At 37.8% G+C, this 26,991-nt stretch overlaps 1 protein-coding gene across 3 annotated transcripts in view; it reads left to right on the top strand.

The window, feature by feature from the left end:
* Positions 1-26,991, top strand: part of CTNNA3 (catenin alpha 3) — a 1,817,935-nt gene that overhangs the window by 87,162 nt on the left and 1,703,782 nt on the right. For all 3 annotated transcript variants that reach the window (XM_032423981.1, XM_032423980.1, XM_032423979.1), the window contains exon 2: positions 4,961-5,064. In XM_032423981.1, the coding sequence (XP_032279872.1) occupies positions 4,966-5,064 (99 nt within the window). In that variant the 5' untranslated portion in view covers positions 4,961-4,965. The remainder of the gene's footprint in view (positions 1-4,960; positions 5,065-26,991) is intronic.

The following is a 26,991-nucleotide window of genomic DNA, read 5'->3' as shown; positions in this document are numbered from 1 at the left end:
CAGAGTTAGCTGCATTTAAAAATGAAATGCTTGTTAAACTAAATGAATTTAAAATTGATGTAAGTTCAGTTGCAAGCAGGGAATAAAGTGGAATAAAGGAAATTCAGGTATTGTGGATAAGATAGTGTGGGAAGAAGGGAAGGATCCACATGGGTGCATGTGCTCCACCCTAAGGACTCTCTCTGGAGACATCTATTACTGCTGCAAGTGATTTGTTTTCCTCCCTTTGATTCTGAAAACTGGGATTTTAATATAGTCTTTTTGTCTTCAAACCTGTACCTTTTCCACTTTATAAAATAGTCTCAATTGGAGAGAAGTCAAAAAGTGGCAGGTTTCAATTCAACATAAGAAAGAACTTTATAAAAGTAATCCCAGGGGCGCCTGGGTGGCTCAGTCAGTTAAGCGTCTGCCTTCGGCTCAGATCATGATCCTAGGTTCTTGGAATGGAGCCCCATGCCGGGCTCCCTGCTTTGTGAAAGTCTGCTTGTCCTGTTCCCTCTGCCTCCCCCTCTGCCTCTCCCTCCACCTCTGCCCTTTCCTCTCCCTTGTGTTCTCTCCCCTCCTTGTGCTCTTTCCCTGGCTCGTGTGCTCTCTCTCTCAAATTAAAAAAAAAAAAAAAAAGTAATCCCAGAATCTAATGGTATAGTGAGTATCTCATCATTTCTATTCATCCAAGTCCAGTACATTGTTGAAATGAAGGATGTTGCAAGAGTTATTCTTGAATTTGAGAAGTACTCCCTAACTCTTTAGATTTTATGGATCATACCTTGGGTTATAATACCCACAACCTAGTAGGATTTTTATTTTGGATTCACATTGTGGTATTGCTATAAGAATTTGGTAACAATTTGTCAGACTTTGACCTTGCTTTAACTTCATTTGCAAAATTCTGCCGTTTTCTGCCTATTACTGCCCTGATCTCCAATCAATCAGGATTACTGAACAGGACAGATCCAAAAGATCCAAAAGATTTTTATAAGAAACAGCATTTATTCAAAGAAGAATAATTATATGTAGCCAAGGTTCTTCAAGGACTTATTGGTATATTATTTTATAATTTTTCCATGAAAAAAATGAACTTCTCAACAACTTTCTTTACTTAATGTGTATTAAAGACATGATCACAGATTTAGAAGATACTTTGGCTGAATTAGGTTTGTCTTTTATCTCTTTGTTGAAAAACATTTTTCTAGCAGGATTATTTATGATGTGAATAATTTTTATTCTTATTTTTTATTTTCTTTGCCTCCAATTTCTGGTGCTCAATGTAGCTTTGAAAATCCATTGTGAATGGATTTCTGTGAAAGCACATGTTTTTAAAGGCTGTGAAAGTTCCCTTAGATCTTATTTTAGTTCACAACAGTGTCCTCTACTTTTGTCTCTGATATGAAAGAACAAAGCAATGTCAGTAATCTTGACTTGATTTTTGTGTGGGATAGTACCCATCATGAAAGGGGTAACAAATGAACTCCTTTGTGAGTACTCATTTGATAGAACCCTATGGTGTTATGGAGACTGAAGGACATACTTTATTGTATGTAATGGCTCCAAGCTATGCAGAAGGGTCATCATGGGAGTATCCTATTTGTCAATTTAGATTTGCTTCTGTTAGAGGGAATCAAAGTGGTAGGTGGAATGATTGGAAAAAGCCAAAACCAAAACCAAAACCAAGCCAAACCAAAACAAAACATTTCAGTCCTAGAAATGCATTTGAGAGAAACCACTTGGCAATAGTGATGGAGCCTTTCTTGAAACATATATTCTGTATTTCAGATGAATAGCTGAGAAAAGAGATCATGTTTTTACTTTTAGAAAGGAAATAAAACCAGTGAAAAGGGAAGAAAAACAAGGTAGTAAAGGCCTAAGTCATATGGCTTTGTATCTCTCTCTCTCTATTTTTTAAACCCATGATTTTTAAAATTGAGTTTTTAATTTTAGTTCCAGTGTAGTTAACATACAGTGTTATATTATTTTCAGGTGTATAGTATAGTGATTCAAGAATTCTATACATTGCTCAGTGCTCATCACAATAAGTGTACTCTTAATCCTCTTCACCTGTTTCACCCATCCTCCCACCCATCTCCCTTCTGATATGCTTTATTTTAAATGAGACCCTTAGTTAAAGTTATTTTTTTTTTTCAACAGGAACATATTTTACTTGAAGCATATTTCAAATGCTTCATATATCTTTATATCATAGAATAACAGTAATTTATTCTTTCATTTGAAAAGAAATTCAAGCAATATTTTTTCACTTAATGCAATTTGAATAGTATTTTTTTCCAAGGCAAAAATGTCTTTTAAAAAGTAAAAGAATTGTAGGCACTTTGTATGAGTGGCTTGTGGTAGAGTTAAGGATAGACTGAAGACAGGACAACACGATAGTCTGAAAGGGGGCAAAGATGCCCTGCACAGGCCATTTGATTGTGTGTAGAAATGTGCTACATTTCAGAAGGTGTGCTCTCTTTCTGAAATCAACAGTGTTGGTGGGTTTTATATTAAATTCTCAACATTTATAGTACAGTTGACCCTTGACCAATGTGGGGATTCAGGGCACTGACACTCCCCCTCCCTGCACAGTTAAAAATCGGTGTATAACTTTTATAGTATTTGCCTCTGTTTAAAAAAAATTATGGGGGCTCCTGGGTAGCTTGGTCAGTTAAGCATCCAACTCCTGATTTCAGCTCAGGTCATGATCTCAGGGTTGTGAGACTAAGCTCCGCATCAGGTTCTGTGCTGGGTATGGAGCCTGCTTAAGATTCTCTCTTTCCTTCTCCCTTGGTGCTCCCCCCACCCAAAAACAAAACCAAATAAAAAATAACAATAAATAAAAAATTATGTTATTAACCTAAGAATTAGATTTCATCAAGATAAAAGTTAATTTTAGTTACAGGATGGTTTCATGTGTTTGTCTCTCTCTGCATGTGTATCAGGTGTACAGTGTGGAAAGGCCTTGTGAAACACTGACCTTTTCACTTACACATACACGTGGAGATCATGATTATCTTTGGAATATATACAGTAACACATTTATGGATCTAGGGAAGGATCCACTAGAGTGGGAGAGGTTGATGAGCAAAGAGATGCTGATTATATGGAACTAGGCCAATGGATGTTGACAAAGTCTAGGAGGAGAATGGGAATAGACTCTCAGGGGAAACAGTTGGGAGGGAACATGGGCCCCTCCCTGAGACTCTGGTATCCCTTGGGGTTGGAGGCAGGGGTATAGAAAAAAGAACAGTCCTCTCTCCTAGAATCACTGGGATGGAAAGGAGTGTTGAAGGCATTGATTCTGGATAAGAGAAACACCATGAAAATATGTACTCGTTCTTTCCTTCCTCCCTTCCCTATCCCACATGTATACTTGTGATAAAGTTTTTATGATTTTATTCATTTATTTGACAGAGAGAGACACAGTGAGAGAGGGAACACAAGCAGGGGGAGTGGGAGAGGGAGAAGCAGGCTTCCCGCAGAGCAGGGAGCCCGATGTGGGGCTCGATCCCAGGACCCCCGGATCATGACCTGAGCTGAAGGCAGACGCTTAATGACTGAGCCACCCAGGTGCCCCTACTTGTGATAAAGTTTAATTTATAAATTAGGCACAGTAAGAGGTTAATAATAATAACTAATAAAATAAAACAATTATAACAATGTACTGTAATAAAAGTTATATGATATGGTCTCTCTCTTTTCTTCAAAATATCTTATTGTACTCAGTCTTCATCTTGGGTGATGGTAAACTGCCTATCTGTTGAGATGAAGTGAGGTGAATGACCTAGGCATTGTGATGTAGCATGAGGCTTCTATTTACTTTCTGATGATATGTCGACTGGATCATGATTGACCGTGGGTAACTGAAGCCACAAAAAGCAAAACTCTAGATAAGGGGGACTACTGTAGTACTTCCTAAATATTTTTGTTTTAGTTTCCATGGGTGCCATAGGGAATATCTGAATATTTTCTGGGGGTGGAATCTTATGTTTTCTTGCCTGCAAATATAGAAGAAAATGGGTAATATCTAAGTGGGAAGGTTTTTGTATTGATGGTAACATGTTTCTTTCGACTATAAATTTATTTATTTTTTAACAGACTAAGTTACATATAGGTGATACATGTTTCTTACTGCTTATCTCTGTGAGCCTTTAGTAAGTACTTGACTGTGAATAAGTTAATACAAATTTGTGGACTTGGAAATTTGGGTAATAGTTTTTATGGCCAATTTTAATTTGAATATGTTATGATATGTATGCCACGTGTGGTTATTTGAGATATCTATGTATTCTTATGCAAAAATCTCACTGATTTTAAGATTAATGTTAATGCCTTAAAGATGGCTTGTCATTTTTTTCTTATTTTGTCTTGCCCAAATATCAATCCTTTCTCTCTTTTTATAATAACTATGCCAATTTAAATTAGTTTATTTTCTGTATAGGAAAGTAAACTGCCCCCAACTTTCTTCTTCAGTCAAAACCCTCAAACAGTTCCCCAAACAAATAGAGATGTATCACATCTTCCAAAGTCCTACTTGGCTCCTCATCTGAGTTATCATTAACAAGAACAAGCAAAATATGAGCGCTGGCTACCTCAGTGCCATGATTTTTTGGAAGTCAGAGGACTTGCATGCTGTAAGATATGTCTCACCAACTTGGCCATTCATTTTTACTTAAGACTCCTGAACAAATGCAAACCCACCCTGGGTTATTATTTTAGTCATGAACATACTAACATAGATTAATTTGTTAGAGGATCTAAGGTTAGACCGCACGACCAGAGAACAGACGGGGAAGGAATATCTCATTTCTCTGTTGGTGGACTTGTCACCCTGGTCCTCTGAGGGCTACAGCTGATATCAGGAAGAGGTGCTGAGTACAAATCTCATGTACTCTATGATTTTCATTAGTGCTTCCCTTTAGAAAGTATTTTTCTTTATTAATAAGTGTCTTTTCATTTTTATGCACAGGCAGCATGTCGGCTGAAACACCAATCACACTGAATATTGATCCTCAGGATCTGCAGGTACAAACATTCACTGTAGAGAAGCTACTGGAGCCACTCATAATCCAGGTATGAAGACCATGGAAATAACAATATGTAACTTCAGAAGAACTAAAAAATGAGAAAAGTAGATCATGAACCAAGGATAGATTTGATTTTTATAGAGGCAATATGTCATCTAAAATTGCTTTTTAAGATACTGCTAAAATATAAAAAAATACATATTTAGTAATAATAATAAAGTTTGGAAAGTACCCCCCCTTCCCAATTCTCTCTTAAAAGCAACAGACGTGGGGTGCCTGGGTCACTCAGTTGGTTAAGCATCCAACTCTTGATTTTGGCTCAGGTCCTGATCTTGAGGTTGTGAGATTGAACCCCATGGGGGTTCTACTTGTCTCTCTCCCTATGCCCACTTGTGCCTGCACTCTCTCTCTCAAATAAATAAATAAAATCTTAAAAAAAAAAGCAACAGCCATAAAAATATGTATATATAGCTTTCAAGGTACCTTTATATAGTCGTGAAAACTGAGTGAGGCAGGCAGCATGGTTAAAACCATCCTTATTATATAGATGAGGAAATTGAGCCAAGAGAATTTCAGTGACTTGTCCCAAGACACATGGTGGCTCATTTGTCAAATAGGAAATTATTTTTAAAATACCAAAATGTATGAGAAAAGCAGCTATTTAAGAAATTGTGTGATAAAATCTTTCATGAAGTCAGTAATCCTTTCATAATATACATCATGATTCTCTGACTTATTATGCAAGTCCAGATTTTACTTACTGGAGTTCTTAAAGCAGAGCTTGAAAAAACTTACACTATCTGTAGATTTAAATTTTTTGTCCTTTACTCAAAATTTATGAAGGATCTTCCCATAGGCTTACCACACATTATACTTCCTAATACAAATTATCCCTTTTTCTTTTTTTTTTTATTCAAGTATAATTAACCTACAGTGTAATATTAGTTTTAGGTATACAATATGATTCAACAATTCTGTACATTTCTCAGTGCTCATTGAGATAAGTGTACTCTTAGTTCCCTTTATTTGTTTCACCCATCCCTGCTATGTTCCCTCTGGCAACCACCAGTTTGTTCTCTGAATTATGTATCTGTTTTTTTTTTTGTTTGTTCATTAGTTTTGTTTCTTAAATTCCACATTTAAGTGAAATCATATGGTACTTGTCTTTCTCTGACTGACATATTTCACTTAGTATTATACCCTCTAGGTCCATCCATGTTGTTGCAAATGGCAAGATTTCCTTCTTTTTTAATGGCTGAATAATATTTCATCATATATATATATATATATATATATATATATATATATATATAGACAACTTCTTTATCCACACATCAATCGATGGACACTTGGGCCATTTCCACAATTTGGCTAATGCAGATATGCTGCAATAAATATGAGGGTGTTTATAATTTTTGAATTACTGTTTTTGTATTTTTTGGGTAAATACCTAATAGTGGAATTAATGGATCATATGGTAATCCTATTTTTAATTTTTTGAGGAACCTCCATACTGTTTTCCAGTGACTGCACCAGTTTGCATTCCCACCAACAGTGCATGAGGATTCTTTTTCTCTACATTCTTGCCAACACTTGTTGTTTTTTCTGTTTTTGATTTTAGTCATTCTGACAGGTGTGAGGTGGTATCTCATTGTGGTTTTGATTTGTATTTCCCTCATGCCAAGTGATGTTTTTTATATGTATCACCAAGTTATTTGGTGAAATTTTTAAATGAATTCTCACAAATCATTTAAGATTTTGTTCCTATGCAGTTACCAGGTGTGAATAGGGAAATGGCCTTCATTTTGGTGATGGCTTGTAAAGGCTAGTACGTGTATGTGACTGCATAACACATATTTGTTCTGTAAAGGTAGAACATTAGAGTTGGTCACTTAAGACTTGCTAATAAGGAGACCCTCCAAGATGGTGGAGGAGTAGGGGATCCTAGTTTCATCTGGTCCCTGGAAATCAGCTAGATATTTATCAGATCATTCTGAAAACCTGCAAAATCAACCAGAGATCTGAGAAAAGAATTGCTACAATTCTACAAATAGAAAAGCAACCACTTTTTGCAAGGTAGGAGGTGAGGAGATGTGAATCTGAAGCAGTACCCTGGAAGATAAACCTGGAGGGAAGGAGCCTCTGTAAGCTGGGTACCAGAAAGTGTTATAAGCAGCAGAGCGCAAAATCAGAACTTTTAGAAGTTTACCTGAAAGGCGCTCAGGAGGCGAAGCAGGCGGAATCCCAGGTGGGATAGCTTGGTCTCAGGATCCCCAGGGTCACAAAAAGAATGGGGGTGCCCGAGTGCAGCAGAGTTCCCAGGCATTAGAGTGGGGCAGCCAGTTGCAAACAGTGAGACCAGGCTCCAGTTAACTGCTTGGTGTTGCCATAAACTGAGAACTGCCTGTCCATCTAACGCTCTCTGAGCAGGAGCCCAGCAAGAGGCAGAACTGCAGTGAGAACCCCCTCCCTACCCTGGGAGGAGTGGTGTGCATGCACACCACAAGAGTTCATAAAGTTTGGAGACTCGAATTGGGGTGGAGTGCCTGAGATAAAAATGCTCAGTCACAGGCTGTGTTAACACAGAGTGTGTATGGAAACTGAGGAGACAACAGTGATTGACCACTTTTCTGTGAGGGTGCACCGAAGAGCGGGGGACATGAACTTTCAGCTCCTGGGCTAGAGATTGGGGCACAGCTATTTTTCATCCCCACCCCCCACCAGCTCTGGAGCCCACTTACACTGGGCCTGGCCCCCTGACAAGGGCAGTGCAGTTCCGCTGGGGCAAAGACACCTGAGAATCAGGTAAGAGGTCCCTCCCCCAGAAGACCAACCAGCAGGAACTTCTGGCAAATACCAAGTTTGCCAATCATACAGAAATGTAAAACTCCAGCTCTTGGGGAAAGAAGTATATAGAAGTGGTTTTTTCTTATTATTCTTTAGCCCTTCAGTTTTATATTTTATTATCCTTTTCAGCTATTTTCTTATTTTATCAATTATTTTTTAAGTCTTTTTTAATTTTCATTTTTTCACTTATAATTTATATATATATTTTTCATTTTTGGCTTCCTTTCATTGTATTCAACTTTATTTTTGTATATATATAAGTTTTTCTTTCTGACTTATTCTGGGAGACCTATTCTAGTTTCTTCTAACACACAGACCAAAATACACCCAGGATCTAGCTTACTGTTCTGTTTGGTTCAACTTCTTGTCTGATTTTATTCCCATTCCCTCCTCCCCCTTTTTTTTTCTGTTTGGTTTCTGTTCTCTTCTGATTAGTGTAGTGTATATTTTTCTGGTATAGTTATTATCCTTTAGTCCTTCAGTTTTATATTTTATTATCCTTTTCAACTATTATCTTATCAATTATTTTTTAAGTCTTTTTAAATTTTCATTTTTACACTTACAGTTTGTATATATATTTTTCATTTTTGACTTCATTTCATTGTATTCAACTACATTTTTTCTATATATATGAGGTTTTCTTTCTTGCCTATGTTGGGACCTAGTTTCTTCTAATAAACAGACCAAATACACTCAGGATCCAGTTTATTGTTCTGTTCTGTTCTACTTGTTTGATTTTATTCTCAGTTTTTTTCTTTTTCTTTTCTTTTTGGTTTCGGTTCTCTTCTGATTTGTGTATATTTTTCTGGTGTCATTGTTGCTATATTTGTATTTTACCTCCCTTTCATCTATTCTTTTCTGGACATAATGACAAGATGGAAGAACTCACCCCAAAAAAGAGAACAAGAGGCAGAAATCACAGCTAGGGATCTAATAAATATGGGTATAAGTAAGATGTTGGAACTAGAATTCAAAACAAGATTGTAAAGATAATAACTGGGCTTGAAAAAAGCATAGAAGACACTAGACAATCCCTTTGTGGAGAAATAAAAGAACTAAAATCTGGTCGAAATCAAAAAGGCTATTTCTGAGATGCAATAAAAAAATGGAGGCCCTAACTGCTAGGATAAATGAGGCAGGAGAGAGAGTCAGTGATATAGAAGATAAAATGATGGAAAATAAGGAATCTGAGGAAAAGAGAGGTAAACAACTACTGGATCACGAGGGCAGAATTCGAGAGATAAGTGATACCATAAGATGAAACAACATTAGAATAATTGGGATCCCAGAAGAAGAAGAAAGAGAGAGAGGGGAAAACTATAGCTGAGAACTTCTCTATTCTGGGGAAGGAAACAGGCATTCAAGTCCAGGAAGCACAGAAAAGCCCCCTCAAAATCAATAAAAATAGGCCAACATCTAGACATATAATAGTGAAGCTTGCAAATTTCAGAAATAAAGAGAAAATCCTGAAAGCAGCTCGGAACAAGAGGTCCTTAGCCTACAAGGGTAGAAACATAAGGTTGGCAGCAGACCTGGCCACAGAGCAGAAAGGACTGGCATGATATATTTAACGTGCTAAATGGGAAATATATGCAGCCAAGAATACTTTATCCAGCAAGGTGGTCGCTCAGAATGGAAGGAGAGATAAAGAGCCTCCAGGACAAACAGAAACTAAAAGAATTTGTGATCACTAAACCAGCCCTGCAAGAAATATTAAAGGGGCTCCTTTAAGTGAAGAGAGAGCTGAAAAGTAACAAAGACCAGAAAGGAACAGAGACAATATACAGAAACAATGACTTTACAGGTAAGACAATGGCACTAAATTCATATTTTTCAATAATTACTCTGAATGTAAATGGACTAAATGTCCCAGTCAAAAGACACAGGGTATCAGATTGGATAAAAAAACAAGACCCATCGATATGCTGTCTGCAAGAGACTCATTTTAGACCCAAAGACACCTCCAGATTGAAAGTGAGGGGGTGAAAAACCATTTATCATGTTAATGGACATCAAAAGAAAACTGGGGTGGCAATCCCTATATCAGACAAATTAGATTTTAAACCAAAGACTGTAATAAGAGATGAAGAAGGACACTATATCATAATAAAGGGGTCTATCCAACAAGAAGATCTAACAATTGTAAATATTTATGCCCCTAACATGGGAACAGCTAATTATATAAACTAATTAATAAGAAAATTAAAGAAACACATTGGTAATAAAACAATAATAGTTAGGGACTTTATTTATTTTAAAGATTTTATTTATTTATTTGAGAGAGAGACAGAGAGAGATCATGAGTGGGGGAGGGGCAGAGGGAGAATTAGACTCCTCTATGAGCAGGGGGCCTGACGTGAGGCTTGATCCCAGGACCCTGAGATCGTGACCTGAGCTGAAGGCAGATGCGTAACCAACTAAGCCATCCAGGCACCCTAGTTAGGGACTTTAACATCCCACTCAGAGCAAGGGATAGACCATCTAAGCAGAAGATCAATAAGGAAACAGTGGCTTTGACTGAAACTGGACCAGATGGACTTCACAGATATATTTAGGGCATTTCATCCTAAAGCAATAGACTACACATTTTTCTTGAGTGCACATGGAACATTCTCCAGAATAGATCACAAACTGGGTCACAAATCAGGTCTCAACCTGTACCAATAGACTGGGATTATTCCCTGCATAATCTCAGACCACAATGCTTTAAAACTTGAACTCAATCACAGGAGAAAGTTTGGAAGGAACACAAATACGTAGAGGTTAAAGAGCATCCTTCTAAAGAATGAATGGGTCAACCAGGAAACAATAGTTCAGAACTTTTGGGATGCAGCAAAGGTGGTCCTAAGAGGGAAGTATATAGCAATACAAGCCTTTCTCAAGAAATAAGAAAAGTCTCAAATACACATACTAACCATACACCTAAAGGAGCTGGAGAAAGAACAGTAAGTAAAGCCCAAACCCAGCAGGAGAAGAGAATTAATAAAGATCAGAGCAGAAATCAATGAAATAGAAACCAAAAGAACAATAGAACAGATCAATGAAACTAGGAGCTGGTTCTTTGAAAGGATTAAGAAGATTGATAAACCCCTGGCCAGACTTATCAAAAAGAAAAGAGAATAAATAAATAAATAATAAATGAAAGAGGAGAGATCACAACCAACACCAAAGAAATACAATTATAAGAACATATTATGAGCAATTATTTGCCAACAATTAGGCAATCTGGAAGAAATGAATGCATTCCTAGAAACATATAAACTACCAAAACTGAAACTGGAAGAAATAGAAAATTTGAACAGATCCATAACCAGCAAAGAAATTGAAGCAGCAATCAAGAATCTCCCAACAAACAAGAATCCAGGACCAGATGGCTTCCTAAGGGAATTCTACCAAACATTTAAAGAAGAATTAATACCCATTCTTCTGAAACTACTCCAAAAAATAGAAATGGAAGGAAAACTTCCACACTCATTCTATGAGGCCAGCATGACCTTGATCCCCAAACCAGACAAAGACCTCACCAAAAAGAATTACAGACCAATATCCCTGATGAACATGGATGCAATAATTCTCACCAAGATACTAGCCAATAGGATCCAATAGTACATTAAAAGGATTATTCACCAAAGTCAAGTGGGATTTATTCCTGGTCTGCAAGGGGGGTTCAACATCCACAAATCAATCAGTGTGATACATCACATTAATAAAAGAAAGGACAAGAACCATATGATCCTCTCAATAGATACAGAAAAAGCATTTGACAAAGTACAGTATCCTTTCTTGATTAAAACTCTTCACAGTGTAGGGATAGAGGGAACATACCTCAATATCATAAAAGCCATATACAAAAGCCCACAGCGAATATCATTCTCAATGGGGAAGAACTGAGAGCTTTCCCCCTAAGGTCAGGAACACGGCAGGGGTGTTCTCTCTCACCACTGTTGACAACATACTACTAGAAGTCCTAGTAATCAGACAACAAAAAGAAATAAAAGGCATCCAAATCGGCAAAGAAGTCAAACTCTCACTCTTTGCAGATGACCTGATAGTCTATGTGGAAAACCCAAAAGAGTCCACCCCAGAATTGCTAGAACTCATACAGGAATTCAGCAAAGTGGTAGGATATAAAATCAATGCACCGAAATCAGTTGCATTCCTATACACTAACAATGAGACAGAAGAAAGAGAAATTACAGAGTCGATCCCATTTACAATTGCACCCAAAACCCTAAGATACCTAGGAATAAATCTAACCAAAGAGGCAAAGGATCTGTACTCAGAAATAGAACACTCATGAAAGAAATTGAGGAAGACACAAAGAAATGGAAAAACATTCCATGTTCATGGACTGGAAGAATAAATATTGTTAAAATGTTTATACTACCCAGAGCAATCTACACATTCAATGCAATCCTTATGAAAATACCATCAACATTTTCCACAGAGCTGAAACAAATAATCCTAAAGTTTGTATGGAACCAGAAAAGACCCTGAATAGCTAAAGGAATATTGAAAAAGAAAACCAAAGCTGGTGGCATCACAATTCCGGGCTTCAGGCTATATTACAAAGCTGTAATCATCAAGACAGTATGGTACTGGCACAAAAACAGACACATAGTTCAATGGAACAGAATAAGGAACCCAGAAATGGACCCTCAACTCTGTGGTCAACTAATCTTTGACAAAGCAGAAAAGAATATCCAGTGGAAAAAAGACAGTCTCTTCAACAAATGGTGTTGGGAAAATTGGATAGCCACATATAGGAGAGTGAAACTGGACCATTTTCTTATAGCATACACAAAAATAGACTCAAAATGGATGAATGACTTAAATGTGAGACAGGAATCCATCAAAATCTCAGGGGAGAACATAGGCAGGAACCTCTTTGACTTTGGCTGCAGCAACTTCTTGCTAGACGTATCTCCAAAGGCAAGGGAAACAAAAGCAAAAATGAACTATTGGGACTTCATCAAGATAAAAAGCTTTTGCACAGCAAAGGAAACAGTCAACAAAACCAAAAGACAACCAACTGAATGGGAGAAGATATTTGCAAATATCTTATCAGATAAAGGATTAGTGTCCAAGATCTATGAAGAACTTATCAAACTCAACACCCAAAAAGTAAATAATCCAGTCAAGAAATGGGCAGAAGACATGAACAGATATTTCTGCAAAGAAGACATCCAAATGGCCAACAGACACATGAAAAATGCTCAACATCACTCGGCATCAGGGAAATATAGATCAAAACCACAATGAGCTACCACCTCACACCAGTCAGAATAGCTAAAATTAACAACTCAGGAAACAACAGATGTTGGTGAGGATGAGGAGAAAGGGGAACCCTCCTACACTGTTGGTGGGAATGCAACTGGTGCAGCCACTCTGGAAAACACTATGGAGGTTCCTCAAATAGTTATAAATAGAGTTACCTTACGACCCAGCAATTGCTCTTCTAGGTATTTACCCAAAGAATACAAATGTAGTGATCCAAAGGGGCACCTGCACCCCAGTGTTCATAGCAGCAATGTCTGCCATAGCCAAAATATGGAAAGAGCTTAGATGTCCACTGACAGATGAATGAATAAAGAAGATGTGGTGTGTGTGTGTATGTGTGTGTGTGTGTGTGTGTGTGTAATGGAATATTAGCCATCAAAAAAAAAACTTATCATTTGCAGCGACATGGATTAAACTAGAGGGTGTTATGCTAAGCAAAATAAGTCAGTCAGAGAAAGTCAGTTATCATATGATTTCACTCATATGTGGAATTTAAGAAACAAAACAGAGGATCATAGGGGAAGGGAGGGAAAAATAAAATAAGGTGACAATGGAGAGGGAGATAACATTAAGACTCTTAACTATAGGAAACAAACTGAGGATTCCTGGAGGGGAGGGCGGTGGGGGATGGGGTAACTTGGTGACAACATTAAGGAAGGCACACGATGTAATGAGGACTGGGTGTTATATGCAATTGATGAATCACCAAACTTTACCTCTGAAACTAATAATACTTTATATGTTAATTACTTGAATTTAAATAAAATAAAATTAAAAAATTTGAAAAAAGGCTTGCTAATCCCAAAGGCTGCTGACATATTGTTTATGAACAGAGAAAGTATCATTATGAAGAAACTGCTTTTTTTTTTTTTAAAGATTTTATTTATTTATTTGACAGAGACACAGCGAGTGAGGGAACACAAGCAGGGGGAGTGGGAGAGGGAGAAGCAGGCTTCCCTCTGAGCTGGGAGCCTGATGCAGGGCTCGATCCCAGGACCCTGGGATCATGACCTGAGCCAAAGGCAGATGCCTAATGACTGAGCCATCCAGGTGCCCCGAAACTACTTTTTATGTTCTAACTGAAACCGATAGATGTTTTGCTTTAGTCAAGTACATTGATATAGCAGTCAACAGAGAATATTTTAAGTAAATTCACATTGAAGACTATGCCTTTCACAGTTTATATATATTTCCTGGCGTGTTTAAAAACTCTTATAAGCTGCAAACATTTATTGAGTCCACCTAGAAAATTAAAAGGGTGAAAATAACCTGAAGTAATTTTATTTGACTGGAAAGAAATTTAACTCTTTTAAAAAGTGTTACCATGCTTATTACTTTAGAGGGCTTTCAATATAGTGTCTGGATTCAGACTTTTCATGATCTACAAGTAGATGGGTTAAGGAAAGGGAAATTAGTACTTATTATATGCTATATAGTTCACATTTATACGTAAGTATAGTTGCTAATTTATGTTCTTTAAGATTTTTGTCAATGTTTTTGAACATGTTTCTTGATGGTATACCAGTTCACCAATATACCAGTTAGAAAAAAGTTTCTAGATCTTAGCAAACTTCAAGTCAAATTAAATTAAAAATATTAACAATGGATAGAATATTTACTGTGTTCAGAAACTATCCCATAAAGGAGAATTCTAGTGCAACAAAATTATTTGGACATACTCTTGATTTTCATTTTAAAGGGATTATCCTTATCAAAAACCAGTGCATTTCAAACTCAAAGAATTATTAAAATAACTGACCTTTTGTTAATGCCCAGACTTCTTGTATCTGTCACTTTGATCATGAATTACATATCAATACAAGTAAAAATTTTCATTAAATTGTATTATAGGTGTTTTTCTACAATAGCATCATATTGAATATCTCATCACATTCTTTTTTTTTCAAAGAGTGTTTATTTTGAAATAGTTACATGGTTTAAGTAATATTGTCTGTGATTATACTGGAAAACATTCCAAAAGAAGTTCATGATCTTTAAGTTCATAGTGCCAGATGAAGTTAATCAGTGTAGTAACCCCATTAAAAAAATTCTCACTTTTACTCATTATTTATCTTAATGTTATATTCCTTTGCTTTCAGGGTTCCACAGAAATTACTTCCCACCTCTGTATATAACTCAAAGTCAAAATTACATTTTAATTTTTGGAGTAATTGGTCATAGATACTATTATGTCACTCTGGCTTCTGTTCATTTATTCATAAATTTTTATTCTGCTCTTTTTATAGTTCCAGAGTGTTCTACACCAAACTTGATTTATCTTTAATCTATTTTTTTTTCTCTTGGGCACAGGTAAATCACTAGGTCATTTTGCAGGGATGTTCAGTCTGGGATATATTTCAATCATTCGCTTTCATTTTCTCTGTGTTATAACTTACACAGTTGCATCCCTCTGTAATAAATTCCTCCAATGGATCAGAAATAATTTTTTTTCTCAGCAATTACATTTTTATGATTGCAACTGTAGGCAACTGCAGTTTATCACTTTCAAGATCCAGATTTGGCAGTGCAGTGCAGAAAGTCTATTTATGCAGAATTGCGATTAAAAGAATTTACATCTCTATGTTGTATACTCTCTGAAGGAGATACAAACTGCTAGATCATGCTACAGTCATTGCATAACAGAACCGTCTATAATCTTATTTGCCGCAAAATATAATTTTCTATGTGTCAGATTCATGTTGAATGTGAACTAAAAGAATTGACTTACTCAAAATCTTTTTTTTATTATTATGTTATGTTAATCGCCATACATTACATCATTAGTTTTTGATGTAGTGTTCCATGATTCATTGTTTGCATATAACACCCATTAAGATAAAAACATTAGCAAACTTCTTATAATGTGTTATCTCATATAAAGGTTTCTTGGAACAAAGGTTCAAATGTATTTTATGATGTATATATATATTCCATGTTTTCAAGAGGTAAATATAGAGTTAAATCAATAGTAATAAACATTATTTCTCTGGCTCTTACTCCTAACTCTTGTATGACCTCTTGGCCTTTTCTTGGCTTCTGCTTCCATAGTGTCTCCATCTATTTCTGGGAGTCCCTTGGGGATGGTTATATATACTCAGTAATACTCATTCTGTCTAGTTTAAGAGTATCTGCCAGCTCTTTTTATCAGTCAGCATAAGCTAGGTTATGCTGTAATAAGACAAATCCCAAATCTCTGAGGCTTAATAAAAGTTCATTTCCTGCTCAAGCTACATGTAGAGTGTGAGTTAGCAGGGGATCTCTACTTAGTACCAGCACCCAGGGACCCAGGCTCCATCTCAGTATTTACTTCCACTGTTGTAACAGGAGAGAACATGATGAATCATGCAAAGTGTCCTAAAATGTCCACCCAGATGTGATATGTCAGTTCCTCTATTGCTTTTGTCAAAGCAAGTGATGTGGTTAGTGTGGATACTGGATGTGTGATCCTGCCCTGAACTCAGGAGAATGGGAATACTGTGAAAAGCTCCAGTAACTATGATCTTCCCATTGCCTTCTTTTTAGGGATTCCTTTTTTGGTGGGCAGCTGACTTATTGATACTCACGGAGTATCAGTTGGCAAGGAGCCTCTGAGGCAATCTAGCATGCAAGTTTTGCCTCTGGGGGAATATGGTGAATTGGTTTTATCACCATCCTCTTGTTAGGGGATTGACTACATACTGAGTTAAGCAGTTAGTACCTAGGGTTAAAGGTTCTATCAGGTGCTAAACTAAAGACACACAGAAAGAAGTAGAGACATGGACAAGAGTCCTAGTGGAGCAGTTTTCAAGTTCAGATCCACAAACTCCTGCTGTTGAGGGACAGTAAGGTTACTTATTTACCAGAGTTTTAATGTGTCCTTCCAGTTTCCAAACCACATTCTGTCTCAGAATTATACTCTGGCCTCTATGGGGCCTCACTGTTCCCAGTTCCCTTGAGCACTGGCCACGTAGGCCTGATGCTTGTTTTCCTTATGTAATCTGGTTCCCTGGCCTCCTACCTTCCCTTCTAAAAGTTCTGAAAAGCTCAAAACAAGTGTCTAAAAGTTCGAAAGAACTTCCATTAGTAACAGCAATCCGGGGTTCCTTTAGTTGTCCTCATTACTTATGCTAGAATGGAGATTTTCCTGCAAAGTCTTTTTTTTTTTTTCCTTCTCATTTCCAGAATTTGGAGTTTCTGAGGTATGACTCACTTGTGCTTCCAAAACTATCTGTCATGTTTTCCCATTTTCTCTAACTTTGTCTTGATGATCCACGGCCAGTGATGCCCATCATGAGGCCAGGGATGACATGTCAAGGTAGCCATGTCCCAATGCCTCCAAAGCTGCCAGTTCTCAAGGTGGCAGAATGGCACTGGGCTCCTACAAAAGAGGGGAGAATGCCTTTCTTCCCAACAGTGCTGTCATGTGGGCTGCAATGAAGTAATGCTTACACCTAGAGTCACACAAAATTCCCCTTTCAGCTCCTTCTCCAGTCTCCTTCCTTTCCTTGTTAGAATAAAACCCAATACAAGTGTCTGGATGGTGAATTCTTACTCCTCTAAGCACCATGTTTTTCTTTCTTTCCTGGCTCTTACGCAGAACCTCTCTGCCATACCCTACTCTCAACAGAATTTCTTTCTCTCCTTCAGCCAAGGGGAAAAAAAGCAAAAAAGCAATTAGATACTTAGATGTCCAAAGGGTTCATTTCTCACTGTTCTACAGACAGATCTGATTGACTTTCAGGTAGCTGGGAGAAGACATGCTTTGGCTTCTTAGCCTCCTAGAATATAATTTCCTTTGTTTCTTTCAGAAAAGAATTCAAGTTTCGTTTGTGGTGGTTTTCTGTCATTTCATAGGTCATTTTGAATAAGCATGATGCCATTTACTTAGGTTTCCTTGACTTTATCACCAAGCTTCTTTTCAGTAGCCTTGCTGATTATTCTATCAATAGAATTTATGTCAGAATTAATCTTGAAGGTTCCAGGGAAATCTGAAAGATGGGTCTGCACACATATAGTGTTTTTGTAGCTACTTTATATGCAAATATTAGAGTTTTGACTATAATCTCAACAAGTAACCTTAAAGGTTTGTAAATAAATGTCTTATTTAAACACTTACAGGTTCAAGGCTTAATAAGTATAAAGATGTTATTTTTATGGTAGGATGAATAAGTAAACTTAATTTTGCCTTAATAATGTTTTAAAGTTGAAGGTGATTCAGTAATAGTTGAATTTATTCTAATAAATTTAATTCTTTAATTTCTGCATTCATTTACTGCCAGAAAACTCCCATGGGAAAGTTGTGACGCTATAGTTTCCTTGAGAAACAAATAATTGAGAAAAAGGAAGCCACTTTTTAAATTAAAATAAGCATAAGAAAAACTAATAGCTAATTGATTAAAATAGCACGAGTCCAGCAGGATTGTGCATGGCTGAGCATATAAGGGATGCTCCCACCAGCAGAATTTGGTAGCTTTGAGATTAGCTGTGAGCAGATGTCAGTCTCTGCATATTTTCACTCTTCTCACTTGTTTCCTAGACCTTTTATTCTATCAGACTCTGATTTTCATTCTACTCCAACATTGCTGCCATGTTGTTCTTGTTTCTCTTACCACCCCCAATCCATTCCACTTCTGTTAATACTTTATCTTTTGATCACAGCTTATCTTTTCCTCCACAAATTCAGACTGATCCCACAGATATCCACCTCTAACTTAGCTGTGGAATAGGTCTTTTTCTTATAAACTGATTCCATAGGCAGCCAGGTGGTATAAACTGATAAGCCCAGATCTATTTGCCTTTTTAGTGGAACATACTAGATTGATGGGAGCAATTGTGGTTCAGCTGGCTGAAGGGATAGGAGTCCATATCTCCTCAGATGTCATCATTTTCACTGCTTGAAGTGTGATTCTACCCTTCACAGAAGTTCCTGGACTATTTCAGAATACCCAGCTTGTCTCAGGAAATAACTGCCACAGCTTGACAGTCCAGGAGTCTAGACTAGTAATTGGCAAATTTTTTCTGTATAGGTCCAGATAGTAAATAGTTTCAGCTTTGACAGCCGTAGGGTCTCTGTTGCAACTCCTCTGCTGTTTGAGTTTGAAAGCAGCCATAGGCAATATGTAAACAAATGGATGTTTACAATAAAACATGGCTGTGTTCCAATAAAACTTAGAAAACAAACAAGTGGCCAGATTTGGCCCTGGGGACTTAAGTTGCAGGCCCCTCCTCTAGACTGACAATTTTCTCATGGAGATAATCTGTACTTACTGATTAAAGAAGCGTAAGAAATGGGCAGTATCCCATACACAGTTGGGAGCTCCCAGTGAGGAAATTTTGATGGGGTGATTTGTGGCCAAGCCCTGTACTTGGGGGAAGAGTGCTAACTAGGCAATTCAGAAAATTTCTGTTGCTATTGAGATCCTGTTAGTCCAGTGGTTTTCAACCCTGGCTGCACATTAAAATCCCCTGGGGAGCTTTTAAAAATCCTGATGCCCAGGCCACACAGGAAACCAATTAAATTAGAATCTTTGGGAGTAGGACCAAGCAGTAATTTTAAAAACTCCCAGGAGATTACAATGTGAGAAATGCTGTGCTGGCCTTAATATCAGCCAGTAGTGAACCTGGTTCTGCGTCTTGGCCCAAGGCTTGCCCTAGTATAGTGCCCCTTCTGTCTTTTATTAATGGGTTCAGTAGTGCTCACCTGGAATAAATTTGTAAGGAATTCCTGGGGGTAACCTACTGCATCAACTCGGTAACATGCTCACTTAGTCCTCCTAGGTCCCATTAAGATTGTTAGTAGCAGCTCTAGGAAAACTACTAGAGTTGAGAGGTCTTGGATCCATGTTCTGCAGCTCTCCCTTACTCAGCAGTCCACTATTAGATAGCATTATGGATCCACATATGGACTAGGTTATGGTGGACTCTTAAGTTTTTTGAGTATCCATGGCATCTTAGTTTTGGTGGACTATATTTGGGGTGAAATTGCCATGAGGAAAGAGATTCATAATGTACAAGTCTGAAATTGTGGTGTGGTGTCACATCACATGAAAAAGTGTGTATTTATAGTCACCTGCACTATTGCTTCTCAACTTTAGTTATACAAGGGCATCCCTTAAGGAACTTACAAACATCCTGATACCCAGGCCACAGCTAAGGCCAATTAAATCAGAATCCTGAGTAGGACTCTGTTAACAGTATTTTTAAAAAGTCCCCCAGGTGATCGTATTGTATAGCCACTGGTGTAGGACCTTGCTGCCACCTGGGTGCTGTCCATGGACTTGCTGCGTCCGGTTCACTTAGGAACTCCTAAAAAATGCAGACCCTTACACCCTGCCCCCTGAATCAGAACCTATGGTGTAATAAGATCCAGTGTTGCAGTAAAGTTTGAGAAGGTGGTGTTGGAGACTGTAAATTTTAACTTTTAAATTGCAACATTATGTCGCTAGAGTTGTAAACCACTGCCTTATACCCTTATCTGTCTGCTGGTACAGAGTAAGCAGGAATTTCTCAGCTCTGATACTCATTTGTTGCTCTGCTCTGAAGAGGCTGCCTAGGGGTGATTGTCCTGTTGTGAGGGACCTGTCCACTTTTTTCTGAAGAGAACCTGCCTCTCCCACACTCTGACTAAGCCCATGGTTACTAGGAACCATGACCTGAGAAATGAGAAGATTTTCAAGAGTTAGTGCTTCTCCTTCAGGACGTTTGGAACCAGGACATAGTTTGTTATAATCTAGAAATAATTTTTACCTCTGGAAAAGTTACTTAACTCTGATATAGCTGAATTTGGATATATATAGTATTATAGTACTGAGTGCTCTACAAACTAAGGCTTAACAAATGTGCTTTGTGATTTTCAGATGAGTCCTTTCTTTAAACAATTTTTTTTAAATTTATTTAAAATCTCTACATCCAACATGGGGCTCGAACTCATGACTCTGAAATCAAAAGTCACATGTTCCTCTGACTAAGCCAGCCAGCCACCCCTGAGTTTTTTCTTTTACGAAACAATTTGCATTCTCAACCCTGATAAAGCAAAATACTGTGTTTCTTCAATTTAGACACATTTTCTACCTCATTTAAAAAAAATTTTTTTATTGTTATGTTAATCACCATACATTACATCATTAGTTTTTGATATAGTGTTCCATGATTCATTGTTTGTGCACAACACCCAGTGCTCGATGCAGAACGTGCCCTCCTCAATACCCATCACCAGGCTAACCCATCCTCCCACCCCCCTCCCCTCTAGAACCCTCAGTTCGTTTTTCAGAGTCCATCCTCTCTCATGGTTCGTCTCCCCCTCTGATTTCCCCCCCTTCATTCTTCCCAAGAAGATTGCTATCTTCTTTTTTTTTTTCTTAACATATATTGCATTATTTGTTTCAGAGGTACAGATCTGAGATTCAACAGTCTTGCACAATTCACAGCGCTTACCAGAGCACATACCCTTCCCAGTGTCTATCACCCAGTCACCCCATCCCTCCCACCCCACCCCCCACTCCAGCAACCCTCAGTTTGTTTCCTGAGATTAAGAATTCCTCATATCAGTGAGGTCATATGATACATGTCTTTCTCTTTTTGACTTATTTCGCTCAGCATAATACCCTCCAGTTCCATCCATGTCATTGCAAATTCTACCTCACATTTTTAACATTCTGAAATTAGGGTATATTTTATGACAGATATGAACATTTAATGTAGTTTTCCTTTTCGATGCTTGTAAGGATTAACAAATTTACTCACAGTCTCTTTTGGTAAATACTCGGTCTTTTTAGGTAAAATGATCAGAAATGGTGGGTGGGTGGGGGTGTTGCTTATGTGACCTCATGGGAGTGGGAGATGGACTTAGTGCCTATTGCTGCAGAGTGGCTGGTCTGGGTTACCTTCTGGACTGGTGATCTTTGAGGGATGGCTGGACTCATGCATAGTTATCTTGTGGGCACCTCTGTGTATTTCCTTTGTAGTCTATAGCTGATGGAATTTCTGGACTACTCTCTCATCTTGGTTAGGATCCATGGTTCTCTCAAGATGCTTGGCCCTTGATGGTGCTTCAGACACTTAAATCCCAGCTACATCCTCTGTCAGGTGTTTGGCGTTATCCATCTACTTCTCAGCCTGTTCTGCAGGATTACCTTGCTTCTCACCATGGTGGGCTCAGGGCAGGCCCACCAGTCTTTAGCACAGCCACATTTTGATTGTCCTTTATGGTACCTAGGATGGTATAGGGCTTATCCATGCCTCATGGGAATCAAGAGTGGCTTAGGAAAGCTAAGCTGCTCTTCCTTCTACTAATAATTACACTGTGATGCCAAGATGATACTTTGGCCACCCCAGAGTTTGTGCAGGGAAACTCATAAAGCAGTTTTCTTCCAGAGTTCTAAAGATAAATGGAACCAACTCTGTTTTCAGTATTTCTCCTCAATCATGCTAACACAGCTCCCCAGTCTGAGTGAACCTCAGACAGGAGAAATAAGGACATGTATCTTACTTGTCTTTCTTTTCTGTTCATGGCTTCCACAACTATTTTTTTCTTAAGACCTCAAGAGAATCAACTTTGCACATCGGGCTCCCTGCACCACGGGGAAGCCTGCTTCTCCCTCTCCTACTCCCCCTGCTTGTGTTCCCTCTCTCTCGCTATGTCTCTCTCTGTCAAATAAATAAATAAAATCTAAAAAAAACAAAAAAAACAAAAAAAAACAAAAAAAAAGAGAATCAACTTTTTTTTTTTTTTTAAAGATTTTATTTATTTGCGAGAGAGAGAATGAGAGACAGAGAGCATGAGAGGGAGGAGGGTCAGAGGGAGAAGCAGACTCCCTGCTGAGCAGGGAGCCCGACGTGGGACTCGATCCCGGGACTCCAGGATCATGACCTGAGCCGAAGGCAGTCACTTAACCAACTGAGCCACCCAGGTGCCCAAAAGAGAATCAACTTTGAAACTCAAAGCTGATCAGTGGTGGAATTGCTGGATTATATGGTAGTTCTACTTTTAATTTTTTGAGGAACCTCCATATTGTTTTCCATAGTGGCTGCACCATTTATATTTCCACCAGCAGTGCCCGAGAGTTCCCTTTTTCACATCCTCACCAACACTTACTATTTCCTGTCTTTTTGATAATAGCCATTCTAACAGGTGTGAGGTGACACCTCATTATGGTTTTGATTTGTGTTACTCTGATGATTAGTAATATAGAACACCTTTTCATGTAACTGTTGGTCATCTGTGTGTCTTTTTTGGAAAAATGTCTGTTTAGGTCCTCTGCCCTTTGTAATTGAATTTTTTTTTTCTCTTGAGTTGTATGAGTTATTTATTTATTTTGGGTATTAACCCCTTATCAGATATATGATTTGCAAATATTTTCTCCCATTTGGTAGGTTGTCTTTTCATTTTGTTGATGGTTTCTTTTGCTGTGCATAATCAGTTTTAAACTGAGCATTAACGTTTAAATCAGTTATGGGCTGTAGTCAAACCACATTTGTGTTACTTTAGAATTTTGACCATAGAGCTCTACAAATCTAATCTTTATGGTCTTTCCTATTGTTTGTTGTCTCTTATTCATACATGATTAGCAGGTATATTTCCCCTGGATATCTTCAATAACAAGGAGTTTTGTGTTAGAAGAGACAAGGAGTAAATCTGATGGTCTAGGGTAGATGGAACAAAAGGAATCTGGCAACAGATAGTGGGAGTAAAATGCAACAAAGTTTTATAAGATTGTGTTGGCAAAGCATATGGCATAGTTTATTCAACTTTATGGTGATAGGGTTATAAATGCTTATTAAACAAAGCTGAGACACAGAATTAGGGGTCAAACCCAAACCTCACCATCAGCCACTGCTGGAAGTGGAATGCTGGACTGGATGGACCATGTCACATGACTAAACTGCATGTGAAGTCAACCCATTCTTTATTTAGGGCGAAGTTTGGCTTGATTGGATTTTTCACTTATTTTGTTTCCTTTAAGCAGTCAGTGGTTATTGATGGAAAATTGTCTTTTTCCTCTTCCTTGCTTAGCATTTCTTTGAATCAGTACTTCACTATAAACTATTGGTTATTGATTCATCAGAAGGATTAATGCTTGATTTAGGTATAAATAGCAACATGAATATAATTTCTCCTTAGTTTGCTTAATTCAGTATCTTGATAGTTTTTCACCATGATTTTGGAAACATTTGTTTGTAGAGAAGGACACTGTATGATTAACAGTACATTTTTTACTAAAGCCTAAATTTGTCTTTGAATTATTGCTCTGTATAAAACAAGTATCTTTTCTAAATAATAGTCACATTCAAAGTGGCAAAAGCCACATATCCTATGATTACTAGGTTAATGGTTGGGTTTCCTAAAAATACTACTTCTACAGGTTGGGGTGCCCAAAGCTTAGTCCTGCAACTTCTCTAGCTATATTTTGTTTTCGAGAGATATCATCTAGTCTTATGATTTAAAAAAATACTGTTCTCAAACATCTTTGAAGTTTTAGTAATACCAGTAAACCATTTATATTTGAAAAATTACAATGAAAATGTAAGCTATAAGAAACATACTTCCAGCCCTTAGCTTTCTCAACTTCAGAATTGTATACTAGTTTCCAACTTAGCAACTCTAATAGGCAATCTTAACATGCCCAAAGTTCAGCTCTTGATTCTTCTTCCTTCTCATGTGTCCTTAAGTAAATAATACCTGCATGTACCGCTATTCAGGCCATATACCATAGAGTCATCCTTGATCCTCTGTTTCTTTCGTAACCCATATCCAATCTATTAGCAAACCTTGTTGACTCACCACAATTACCAGAATTCTGCCACTTCTCAACAAGTCCAGCAATGCTCCCTGGAACAAGCCAATGTGGTCTCCACTTGGGCTACTGTAATAGCCTCCTAACTGTTTTTCCTTCTTCCATTTCTCATCCATCTTCCTTGGTCTGTGTCTAATCCCCAGTCTACTCTCTAGAGCAGACAGAATGGTCCTTTTAAATTTTAGGTCAGATCTTGTTCCTTTCCTGTTCTAAAATCTTGAATAGCTCCCAATCACAAGAATAGAATTTAGAGTGTTGATGGCGATCTATAAGGCCTGTACAATTTGGTGCCTCAGTGCCAGCCTGACCTCATCTCTGATGCTCTTACCTCACTCAGCTGTAGGTCCTCTGGCCTTCCTGCTGCTCCTGGAACACAGTAATCAAGCTTCTGTTTTGGAGCCTTTGTACTTGCTGTTTCCTATTTGGAATATGTTCTTCCAGATAGTCAAATGTCTTACTCTTCTACTTCCTTGGGGTCCTTTTTACCCGATCAGGGAGGCCTTCTCTGATACCACATCTAACTAGCCCTTCCTTATCACATATCTGTTCTCTTACCCTTCTTCACTTTCTTCATAGCACATATCAAATATACTCACTATTATGTTACACAATTATGTATGTATTTATTTATTCTCTTTTCTCTTCTCAGTAGGATGAGGCTCACTGACATATCCTCCTGGTTCAGTGCAGGTGCACCAACAATATTTGTTGAGTAAATGAAATGTGGAGTCCAGATTTGTTTTGTTTTGTTTTTGGATGGCAAGTAGTTGAGTAAAACAGGAAGAAACTAGTATTTGATGTTAGTGTTAGCGTGTGGTCTCTTCCTGGTTGTGTTTAAGTTCATATTTTTTCCAGGAATAAGTATACTTCCTGGATTAGAACATTAGCTACAGCTGTTTGTGTTTGATGTGTAAATCTCTTTGCTTTGTTATGCCATCTGCGTGGCCAGAGGGCTGGTAGAATTGGAGAGGGATTGACGTGTTTTTTGTTATCATCGCTCAATAGCTCCAAGTAATAGCTTGGCTAGCAGTATTGTTAATCTAACAAACAAAACGCTAAATTGTATTTTAAAAGATGATGGTTGCTTTATGCTTTTTGTGTCACTAGTGGTGATGATTGTTATAGGCTGAATTGTATCCCTCTCAAATTCATACATTGAAGTCCTAGTCCTTAGTACCTCAGGTTGTGACTGTATTTGGAGATAGGGCCTTTAAAGAGGTAATTAAGTTAAAATGAGGTCTTTAGGTGGGCCCTAATCCAGTATAACTGGTGTCCTTGCCAAAGGAGATTAGGACATAGAGAGAGAGATACCAGGGATGCCTGCACACAGAGAAAACCATGGCATAGTGAGAAGGTAATGAAAAGAGTGTGGGCCAATGAGAGAGGCCTTAGAAGAAATTGACCCTGTTGACACCTTGATCTTGGACTTTCAGTCTCCAGAACTATGAGAAAATAAGTTTTGTTGTGTAAGCCACCCACTCTATAGTACTTTATACGGCAGACCTGGCGAACTAATAAAAGGATTAAAAAGTGAAAATCAGTGGGGTGCCTTGGTGGCACAGTCGGTTGAGGGACCAACTCTTGGTTTTGGCTCAGGTCGTGACCTCAGGGTCATGTTCTCAGGATCATGAGATGGAGCCCCCGGAGTCTGCTTAAGACTTTCTCTCCCTCTCCCTCCGTGCTTGTGTGTGTGCACTCTCTCTCTCAAATAAATGAATAAATCTTTAAAAAAAAGTCATAAAAAAAGTGAAAGTCAGTAATAAAAATCACGTGCCTGTTCTTTTTACTTATAGTTTGAAAATGAACTATGTAAACTGTCTTTTTTCTTCTTTTTGGCCAGAAAAGAAAAGACAATATAAGTATATACTTGATTCTAGATTACTTTGAACTGATCAGACTTCAAATAAAGTATAGGAATGGAGACTTGCTTTTCTATGATAGTAGACATGGGAAATGACAAAATATCCTGCATTAAGGAATTCCTTTTTCTGGAAACTACCATGTGCTATCACTGAAATTAAATTTTAATTTTGGCTTAGCTATCAACTCTCTTTATAACTGAGCAAATCATTCAA

This window comes from Phoca vitulina, unplaced genomic scaffold, assembly GCF_004348235.1.
Source record: "Phoca vitulina isolate PV1807 unplaced genomic scaffold, GSC_HSeal_1.0 scaffold29, whole genome shotgun sequence".
Classification (NCBI taxonomy): domain Eukaryota; kingdom Metazoa; phylum Chordata; class Mammalia; order Carnivora; family Phocidae; genus Phoca; species Phoca vitulina.
The sequence above is the reverse complement of the archived record's forward strand: the minus strand, read 5'-3'. Positions and strand labels throughout refer to the sequence as shown.